Raw genomic sequence first — 11095 nt, 5'->3', positions numbered from 1 at the left:
AAATTTTTGTTCTCCTTTTGGAATGATTTGAAGAATCCCATATCCTTTTCTTAGAGTGTTATGTTTGGAAAAAAAAATACATTAGGATGTTATACTAAGATTTGGAGTGTTATATTGGAATTATGTTTGGAAAAAGTACACTAAAGAGTTTTTTTTTAAAGTGTTACATTGGAATATTACAGTTTAAAATTATACATCTGCCCAAAACTTACTAAGGAGGTTTTATACCATTTTTGAAATATTTGAAGAATCACACATCCTTTTAAAATGTTTGAAGAATCCTATATTTTAAGTTATTTTTGTACTTGAGAGGGGAACTTGCGCCGAATAATAGGGCCGAGCTGTGATAGCGCGGGTATAGTGTTGGGCCTTGCGAGGGCCAGGCCCTATGTCAGACCAAGCTGAACCAACGCAGCTCCCCAGCCTACCATGTTACGTGAGCAATTCGTCGACCAGAATGCGGAGGCATGCAGGTGCTCGACTAAGCTACGATTCGGCCTGATATTCGGCTAGATTCGTAGTGATGCGTTAGGCCGAGCTGCAGACAGTCCAGAATGAATTTGGGCCGAGATGTTTTGTAAGGTAGCGGGGCGAGACCGAGATACCAAACTGTGCGTCTCACGATCGGTCAGTTCAGATGGACCGATTTAGTATAGTTCGACCGTTCCAGTTATTGTGGTGTTTCTCCCCAAGTGATAGGTTGGTCATGATAGCCCGGTTGTGTGAGCCACCTAGACTAATAATATGATGAAGGGAAAATCCACTCCTGGTATGCGTCAATACCATTTGGCAGTTCGACAAACACTGTTTGGAGGTTTTAGTCTCTACACATGTAAGGAAGGTAGAGGGGAGCACAACCGCCTGTCCAAGGAAGGACAGCAGAGGTAGTGCGCCCACAATCTCTGAGGCTGCATGGCCAGCCTAGAAAAGGAGGAATGGGGGAACATTAGAGGTAAGCAACTTGAAGGAATTGATAACTCTCTCTCTCTCTAAAGTGCTTTATTCTCATTCTTCTTCTTATTCTTCTCCAAGTGTACTGACTTGACCGTCGGAGGGTTTATCCGGCAGCTCACCATGTTTCTGTTTTCAGGTCAAACGACGTTACGTGAAGCTTGAGTTCAAGGAGTACGGAGAACGGGGGATATTTCACCCTTGTACAATTGGCGTCGTCTATGGGAAAACTTTGATAGACAAACCTTGCTCTTCAAGATTTTCTGACCATTTCCACAACTAACAATGACGACACTCCGCTGTCCGTTGTCGATGGTATCACACCATAGTCTCTCTGACGAAGAGATGGCCCTCCTTCTATTTCGACTATGGCGGGCCTGGAGACCTCTTCCAGAGGTGCGCGAGACAAACGCACAAGGAGCATTGATCACTCGAAGAGTCCAGAGGGTCTCCGACGACGGGAAGGGTCTTCGACGACGGGCAGAGTCGCATGTTCAGTGCCTGGAGCACAAACTCAGAGACTAGGACGCCCTCATTCGCAAGATGGCAGCTGAAATGGAGGTGCTGAAGCGCCAGATCAAGGGGAAAGGTGCTGCTGGAGAGGGCAACCATAGTGAGCACACCCCGCCCTATTGCTCTGGCAGTCGCCGCCAAGATAGGACGCCCTTTCTCTTTATCACCAGAAGCTATGGGGTTAGGGACTCCGACCCACAGGTGAGGAGATCTTACACTCGCGATAGCAGCTACCGTCCCTCACGTCTATCGATGACGTCGAGATACTCTTACTCCGCCCGTTCGGGGGACTTGAAGGATGTGTTGGAGGAGCGGGCCCACCGTATAGAGACCTAGAGATTGCCGGCATTGCGAAGGCTAAGTCCCCAAATCCGCTGTAGTGAGGAAGTGGCAATGCCAGTGCCTAGAGTGATGGCACTAGCACCGATGGACAGAGAGCTAGCAAGACTTACCGCAACCCCACTGTCCCCAAAAATCGAGGGCACGCTGCTCCCTTCAGATTCCACCAACCTAAGTTCACGTTATACGACGGCAAGACGGATCCGTACATGCATGTGAGTCATTACCGGCAAGTAATGGCTGGCCACTGGGGAATGACGCCTTGATGTGCCTCATATTCCCTGTAAGTTTAGGAGAATTGGGCCTAAAATGGTTCGAAAGGCTTCCGGAGAAGAGCATCAAGGGATGGAAACAACTAGCAGAGGCCTTCGTCACCAGATTCAAAACCAACACTCGAACACCGAAAGAGGTCGACCATCTCCTAAACGTCAAGATGGAATCTGGAGGCTTTTTAAAAGGCATACAATGCCAAGTACTAGGAAACCTACAATGAGATTCTTGATTGCCCCACCAATCTGGCGATCACCCAATACAAGCGGGGTCTCTTAGTCGGACATAGGCTGCGAGATTCGCTTACGATGCACCAGCCCACAGCTATGGAATCCTTGATACAACGGATCAATGAACACATCCGAGTAGAGAATGATGCCGCCACTGCAACCGAGAAGGCGAATCCGGTCACGACAGACAGAAGAGTGGCAGGGAAGGTTCACTCGGTGGAGCAGGAGGATAACTGCCCAAATGACCGAGCTAAAGACCAACATCGCGGTTCAAACCGCAATGATAGGAACAAAAGTCGAAGAAACGATCGAGCTAACGCTCCTCGTGATGAAGAGAAAGATGCCAAGAGAAAGTTGAAAGTGCGAACCTGCATCACCACTGTCTTTAAAATCCATATTTCCAACATCCTGAGTGAAATCCGAGGTGAACCTTACGTCCGTTGGCCAGCCAAGTTGGGAAACATGTAAAGGGCTTTAACTCGAGGTACTGTTGCACCTTCCATGAAGAAAGGGGGCACCGAACAGAGGGATGTGTGCCGCTCAAACAACATTTGGAAGAGCTGGTGGCAGTTGGGCATTTGGACCAGTACATAGACGGGGGTATGAGGGCCACACCCTAGGGACAGGCTGAGCCAAATGGCCTTGCTATCCTGGATGCAGCGCCTCAAGGCATAATCAATGTCATTCATAGCATCATCGAACCGACACAGGTTTGCGAGCTGAGGAGGATGTTCAAGAAAGCCGAGCACATGAGGGAAGCACTCTCCGTTCAGCCCACCGTGAAAAAAGGAAAAACTGAGGTAAAAGACGTCTTGACCTTTTTAAGCAAGGACTTGGAGAGAATTCAAGTGCCTCATAATGATACCTTAGTGGTGACTCTTCGCGTCAAGGACTTCGACGTCAAAAGAATTCTGATTGACCAGGGAAGTTCGATCGAGATCATGTATTATGACGCGTTCAAACAGATGAAGTTGGGGAACAAAGACTTGGCCCCAGCAACGTCTCATTTGGTTGGCTTCTACTCTCAATCGGAATGGGCGATCGGAAAGATCATATTACCAGTCAAGCAGGATTGCTCACGAAGCAAGTGGAATTTTGGGTGCTTAAGGTTCCATCAACCTATAACTTAATCCTGGGTAGGGGCTGGTTACATGCCATGTAGGCAGTAGTGTCAACTTACCATCAGATTTTGTGCTTTCCAACGCCAGCCAGACAAGTAGAAGAGGTTTGAGGAGAGCAAGTAATGGCAAAATAGTGCTTTGTCATAGTAAATAGTAGCCGGGCTACCAAGGGCTTTGTTCAAATGATAAAAGGACCAGAAGGGAAGGAAGTCCTGGAAGATGTGGGAAGCAAGGCCAAGGAGAAATCGGTGGAAGTGTGCGTCGACGAGAATGATCCAAATAAGTTCTTTCTTTTGGGATCATCTTTTTCCAGCACCGAGCGACTCGATTATGTCAACTTTTTGGTTTCCAACATGGAGGCCTTTGCATGGTCACCTTACGATATGCCTAGTGTCGACCCTAGCTTCATTTGCCATCAGTTGAATGTCTTTCTGAATTCACGACCGGTCATCCAAAGGACGCGGCGCCCGGTCTTGCACCATGTCGAGATAGTGGCGGAAGAGGTTAAGAACTTGCTGGAAGCGGGGGCAGTAGAAGAAGTGCAGTACCCTAGATGGATCTCTAACACGGTGGTAGTACCGAAGAAGAAAAATAAATGGCGGGTGTGCGTTGATTACAAGACGATCAACCGTGCGTGCCCAAAGGATAACTTCTCACTCCCTAGAATTGACCAGCTAGTGGATCTAACTGCCAGCCATCAGAGATTTAGCTTCCTGGATGCATATCGTGGCTACCACCAGATAGCCATGTATGAACCAGACCGAGAGATCACTTCAGTCACCACTCCAAGAGGCCTGTATTGCTACAAGGTCATGCCATTTAGATTGAAAAATATCGGGGCAACTTTTCAAAGGATGGTAACCAAAATGTTCGCTCCCCTGCTTAGCCGCACTATGGAGGCTTATATCGATGATATGGTGGTAAAAAACAAGAAAAAGTCTCAACACCTCGCCGACCTAGCAGAAATGTTCACCATACTTAAACATCACAAGAGATGTTCACCATACTTAAACATCACAAGTTGCGTTTGAATGCCTACAAGTGCGCCTTCGGAGTCGGCACTGGAAAATTTCTAGGTTGTTTGGTCACGAACCGAGGAATCGAAGTCGACCCTTCCCGGATCAAGGCGATACAAGAACTGGAGCGTCCAAACTCCATAAAGGAGTGCAATATCTCGCCGGGATGGCAGCCGCGCTAAACCAATCTATCAGCCGATCTTCAGATCGTTGCAGACCCTTTTTCAAACTTTGAAGGCCAAGTTCTTTTGGGATGAAGAATGCGACCGTGCATTGACGGATCTAAAAATGTACCTTTCCTCAGCCCCAATCTTGCTCACACCGAAACCGGGTGAAGAACTGTATCTCTACTTGGCAGTTTCTCAACATGCGGTGAGCACTGTCCTTGTCCGCGCTTAGGGTATCCAGCACCTCCCCATCTTCTACGTAAGCAAGGCCCTGTTCCCAGCTAAATTAAGATATCTACCGCTAGAAAAATTGGCTCTGGCCCTCACGATGGCTTCCAGAAAACTAGCGCATTATTTTCATGCTCACACAATAGTTGTGCTAACCGAATTTCCACTTAAGGTGCTCTTTGAAAAGGCTGATTTTACCGATAGAATTTTGAAGTGGGCCATGGAATTGGGGCAATACGATATCAAGTTCCAATTGCGCACTACTATCAAAGCTCAAGCTCTTGCCGACTTCGTGGCAAAATTTGCCCCTGGAACACACCCTGTTTACCCTGTCGATTTGGCTAGCGCGGATTTGGCGCAGCCCACGGCTCAGACAGCAGAAACAAGTGGTGGACAACAAGTAACAAAGGGAAAGAGAAAGCCGAGCAAGAAATGGAAAAACCAGCCAGCTTGCCAAAATACCAGCTCGACAGAGGCATAGAAAGAGACCAGAATGAACCGACCAATGCCTTGGAGTTGAGGAGCTCTTAAAATCCCTCTGACTGCTAGAGGTTGTTCATTGGTGAGGTGTGGAAGCTCTTTGTTGATGGGGCCTCCAATAGACATAGTGCCGGGCTAGGGATCATGCTGACTTCCCCAGATAGGCTGAGCATCGAGTACACGATTACACTCGGTTTCCTAGCATCCAATAATGAGGTGGAATATGAAGCCCTCCTCTCCGGATTGAAGAGTGCATTGAGAATGAAATCATCAGAACTTATAGTATTCAGCGACTCCAAGCTGGTGGTCAATCAGGTCTCCGGGGAATATGAGGCCATGGATGAAAGGATGGCCAAATATCAAGCGCTGGTACATGCAAAAATCAAAAAAATTGCCACAACAAGAATGGAACAAATTAATCGTGAAGAAAACAACACAGCCGACGAACTGGCCGGCTTAGCATCCATGCAAACAACTTTTCCCAATCCTTTGATAATAGAATTCTTATCCCAACCAAGCATTGAGGAACCAGAGGTTCCCGAAGTACTCTATGCCGACTTGGCACTGTCCTAGATAGATCCTATAGTTACCTTCCTAAAAGATGGAATTATACTCACTAAAAAGAAGGAGGCTAACAAGATCTGGGCCAAATTAGAGCGATTTTGGCTCTCTCCATCTGGTGCCTTGTACAAGAAGTCTTTTACTGGGCCATACCTGAAGTGCGTCCACTCCAGCAAGGTAGAAGCTTTCCTCTTCAAGATTCATGAAGGCATCTGCGGGAGCCATATTGGGGGCAGGTCTTTAGCCTACTGGGTAATTTTCTAGGGTTATTGGTGGCCATGCATGCAAGTGGACGCACAAAAATACGTTCGCAGGTGTGAAAAATGTCAAAAATTTACTCACCAAATCCACCAGCCGGCCAGAGAGTTGTTCCCCTTTACAAGTCCTTGGCCATTTGCGCTTTGGGGAATGGATATTGTGGGACCGCTTCCAACAGCTCCAGGCAACCGCAAGCTTTTCATTGCTGCTACCGACTACTTCACTAAGTGCGTTGAGGCCGAGCCGTTGGCAACCATCAAGGAAAGAGATGTAAAAAAGTTCGTTTGGCAGAATGTCATCACTCGCTTCGGTGTCCCAAAGGCCCTCATTTCAGATAATAGCACTCAGTTTGATGGGAAACTCTTTCGCGGATTTTGCGAAGAGTTAAAGATTGAGTTTTACAACTCCACACTGGCCTACCCTCAGTCAAATGGTCAAGCAGAAGCTTCAAACAAGACCATCCTGAACGGGCTGAAGAAACGACTAGAGAAGGCCAAAGGAAAATGGGCTGAAGAACTCCCCAATGTGCTCTGGGCAAACCGCATTACACCAAGGCACTCAACCGAGAAAACTCCATTTGCCTTGGCTTACGGCATAGAGGCTGTCATACCATTGGACATCAGCATGCCAACCATCTAATCTGAAAGTTTTCAGCCAGACTTGAACAATGAAGTCGTGGCCCTGAAACTTGACCTAGTTGAAGAAATAAGGGAACAAGCTCTAATCCACATAGGGACCTACCAGCAAGAGCTCTCCAGAAAATACAATAAGACCGTGCATCCTAGGCTATTCAAGATCGGAGACTGGGTCTTAAGGAAAGTAATGGGCAACACAGTGATCCCTAGCGAAGGCAAATTAGGAGCAAATTGGGAGAGGCCATACAAGATAACTGGTCTTGCAGGCAAAGGGGCATACCACCTGGAAGACTTAGATAGTAAAGCTATCCCCAGACCATGGAATGCAGCCAATCTCAAGATATTTTACTTTTGAAATGTAATCTTTTCTATTCCTTTGCCTTTTGTAACTTGGCCTTTTGGCATTTGGTGTAAATCAGTGACATGTAATGGAAGATCGCCCCATAATTTTTCTTATACTATTCGTTACTGTACAAAGACATTACAAGGATATTAAGCTCCTATAAATACCAGGGGCAAGTAGCCAACAACGACTTGACTTTGGCTGTGCAAACAATTGGTGTTTTGCTCGACTTGTGTTAAAGCCGAGCTGACATCGCTCGCCCGTGCAAACAGTTTGCGTTGTTCCTAACTTGTGTTAAGGCCGAGCTGACATTGCTCGCCCGTACAAACAATTGGTGTTTTGCCTAACTTGTTTTAGGACCGAGCTAACATTGCTCGCCCGCGCAAACAGTTGGCATTTTGCCCAACTTGTTTTAGAGCCGAGCTAACATTGCTCGCCTGTGCAAACAATTGGTGTTTTGAGGCCAGCCAATTTTTTTCATAATTATCCGAACTGATTTTTGCTCAGATTGTGAGGCTGATTTGGCTCATGGTCACCCGAGCTGTTTCTTGTTCACCAATGTAGAATTGATTTTTCTCGCTCACTGAGCTGACATTGCTCGCCTGCTTAAAATGTTGGTGTCTTTGCCTAGTTCTTTGTAAAGTTGGTGTTATGTTCAACTAATATTTCAAACAAGGTGAATTTGTTCATTACACCGAGACGATTTTATCTCGGCCAAACCGAAGAAAATAACAACAACGAGGAAAACAGAAATTCGCATACATGTCGAGTAAAAAATTTAACTTTTCATTCATAATAAAGTTTGATTACAAAAGTGGGGCGTAGCCCGGTTACATCCAAAACAAAACAAAAAAAAGAAAAAAAAAAAGAAAAGAAAAGCTATAAAGGTCAATCTGGGTCAACAGTGTTCGCTTGGTCGATCACCCCTATCTCGGCGTCTTCCACTTGAGCGCCGACCACCACGTCCACCTTCTGCTCGGGCTTTTTACGCTCTTGTACTCCTTTCACAGAATCCTCAGAAAGAGGATTTTGTTGGTCGGTTGGACGGTGGAAGCTTCTGCCACAGCTGCCAGCTTCGCCTCTTCAATTAGCTTCTTCTACACGGCGCTGGCGTAAGCTTGCATGTGGACCGGGATGAAGTCGGTAGGGGGGTTTTGGAACACATCGGAGTCTTGACCAAGACCAAGTTTTTCCACGGCGGCTTTCTAACCGCACTGGAAAAAAATGTCTTTTATCTCCTGCACCTGCTGTTCGTAAGCTTTTTCACCCTCCGCATAGCCGCGGCCCTCAGCATCGTCGACCTGCTTGTCTAGCTCGGCTTTGTGGCGTCGCGGAGTTTGCATAGCTCGGTGATGTATCGGGCCTTGGTCACTTGGAGGGCATTTTGCTTATCTTCATCCGCCCTGGCCAGTCGCTCTGCGAGTCTGTCGCGCTCGGCCACTGCCACTTCGTGCGCGACCTTCAATTTCTCCAGCTCGAAGGTCTTGGCCTTGTTATCGACAATGGCCTCCCGTGGACTCTGTCATACGGCGATCATTCGCTTGTGGGCCAGATAGTTTTTCTACACGGCCTGTAAACAAAATACAAATGTCAGCACGCCAAAACCGAGCAACAAGTTAACGACAAGGGAGCTCGTTCACTTACCAGCATGATTGATTTTGCTGCCGAGCGGATGACTTTTAGGTTGGACAGCTCTTCGTGCTTCTTCGTGTTAGTAGGGAGGAGCAATCCCTTGGTCAAGTTAAAGCCGAATGGGTAGTCCTTGTCGGCATAGACCGAGTCGGCGATGGTAATTGCCCGGCCTTTGTATGTCATCTCGGGCGACCAGGCTGAAGGGGCACTGGAGCGGGTTGATGGCTCGGTGATTAGTTGTTCAGTTTGGTTCCCCAGGTTGGCAAATGGATTCTCGGAGGAATCCTCGCCCACCAAATGTTGTTCGGATTAACCTCTTCTCAACCTCTTCTTTGATCGACTAACAGCTTGTTCACTGGCGAGAGCCAAGACTGCCCCTTTGTCTTGCACGGCCGGTGTCGAAGATGTTCCCCCAACTGCCTCTGGCGGTGAGAGTCACTCGGCTCGCTAGTGATTATTGACTTGATAGCCCGGATTTTGGTCATCTTTTGCTCGGCGGTCAAAGGAACTAGTTTGATCGGAGGAAGGTTTGGATCTGGTTCTAGAGAAGGTGCTCGAAGAAAGTCGGTCACCCTACTCTTGCGCGGCGCTATGTAACGGTAGCTCGATTTGAAGCCGAGCAGCTTGTGGAACTCTCGCTCCTCGGCCGGATGCCGCAAGCAACCCTTATGGCCTCTTGGTTCGCACGAGAGTAATCTTTTGCCAAGATTCTATAGTTTGCAACAGGAAGGCAAGTGTTAGATCGGCAGTAAAAAGAACAGTTACAAAAAAAAGTGTCAAGATGCTCACCAGTACTCCCAAAATCTTTTCTTATATACCAGCCCGGTACAGGCACTTTAGTGTCCTCGTAATTATCGGACACCCACAGGAAATTGTCGTCGTTGGTCTCTTTATCTGGGTTACCTTTGATGAGTTTTGCTCGGCCTTTCCTGACCTTGAGATACCAGCAAAACCCTCCTTCATTTTTGCTAAGAGTGTATTGATGAAATATCTCAACGAGGTCGAGATTTAGACCGAGTACCCTATTCAGTGCGGCCACGCCGTTTATTATTTTGTATGTGTTTTTGGAGACTTGGGTTGGGTACAACCTAGTCTGCCTCAAAAATTTGCAGACCAGGGGTTGGACCGGGAAGCGCACTCCACCTTCCACAATGGATACCACCGTAAAGGGGCATTTGTCCAATTCACCCCAGGGAGTGTCTCCTTTCTTGGCCAGCTCCAAGTGGATGTCGTCTGGAATACTGTACTCTCTACGGAACTCGGCCATTACTCTAGGTGAATTAACCATGGACCGGCACTTCCCCATCTATCCTCGTTTTATTTAGTTGTGTATTTTTGTTTATATCATGGTCAAAATTTGGTGATTGTTTGCTCGGACTTTGAGCCTCACCAAAAGTAATGTTTACTGAGCCTGGTCGGTCCTAGTTTGTTCTGCATTATTAAAAAATAAGTTCGAGTATTAGCGCGACATAATTTGCACAACTCTTACGAGGAAGTGTTTAGCTCGATAAAGGATCCTGGGGCGTTTGACCGGTTTGATCTCCCTATCTCAGTTAGACTATCTACATTGCTTCGATCTTTCTATCCCGGTTCTAGCTCCCTACTTATAGCTCGGTCTCAGCCTCAAGGGAGGACCACAAACAAGTTTTTGCTCGACTATGTCCTATTTTTTGATCTAAAAGTGGGATTTTGCTCGGTCTTCTCCAGGGTTTATGCTATTTATCCTAAATGTGAAGTTCATGCATTGAAGCTAAGGGAAACGAGGGGCACATTGGCCCCATCCGCCTCCTCGATTCCAGTTTTACCTAATGTATGCTTACCTCCCAGTTTTACCTCAAAGAAGGGGCACCGGCAGGGTACCAAACAATCCCAAACAAGAACACGAAGAACATTAATGGAGAATGCAAAGGAAGGATAGAAAAATTTACAGATATAGATGCCAAGTGAAGACCTAGTCGACTACGACCTTGTCTGAAGCCTTCGTGAGGACAAAGATAGCTGAAAACGACTCGAAGAGCAGCGACGACAACGATGGCAGCAGTGACAGGAGCTTGGTGATTTGAAGGCTAGGGTTTGGCTTGATAGAGAAGATGAACAGTGGTGGCGTGTTTGGCCTCTTACGTATGTATAAAAATGGGGGGAAGCCAAAATGCGACAACCTTTTGAATTTTGCGCGTGATGAAGACAAATGTAGGGTTGCATGGAACCAATGGGGTAAAGCAACGTGGCATCGAAAAGATGGTTTGTCAGTACGACTGAATGATCGACGACAAGACCACTGGCGCAATCCTCAACGACCGACCAAATCAAGTAGCACGGTTAGGATAATAATCCCAATCACGCTCAGCTTG

General features: G+C 47.1%; 1 protein-coding gene across 1 annotated transcript; it reads left to right on the top strand.

The window, feature by feature from the left end:
- The first annotated feature begins 3606 nt into the window (after window positions 1–3606).
- Window positions 3607–6773, top strand: LOC145819366 (uncharacterized). Its single transcript, XM_082913349.1, has 5 exons — window positions 3607–4026; window positions 5023–5235; window positions 5385–5684; window positions 5889–6128; window positions 6231–6773. Exons 1-5 carry the CDS (start codon window positions 3607–3609, stop codon window positions 6771–6773), a joined length of 1716 nt encoding a protein of 571 aa, XP_082769475.1.
- The last annotated feature ends 4322 nt before the right edge of the window (window positions 6774–11095 follow it).

The sequence above is a fragment of the Camellia sinensis genome, chromosome 2, assembly GCF_055761805.1.
Source record: "Camellia sinensis isolate YWXY chromosome 2, ASM5576180v1, whole genome shotgun sequence".
In the NCBI taxonomy this organism is placed as follows: domain Eukaryota; kingdom Viridiplantae; phylum Streptophyta; class Magnoliopsida; order Ericales; family Theaceae; genus Camellia; species Camellia sinensis.
The sequence above is the reverse complement of the archived record's forward strand: the minus strand, read 5'-3'. Positions and strand labels throughout refer to the sequence as shown.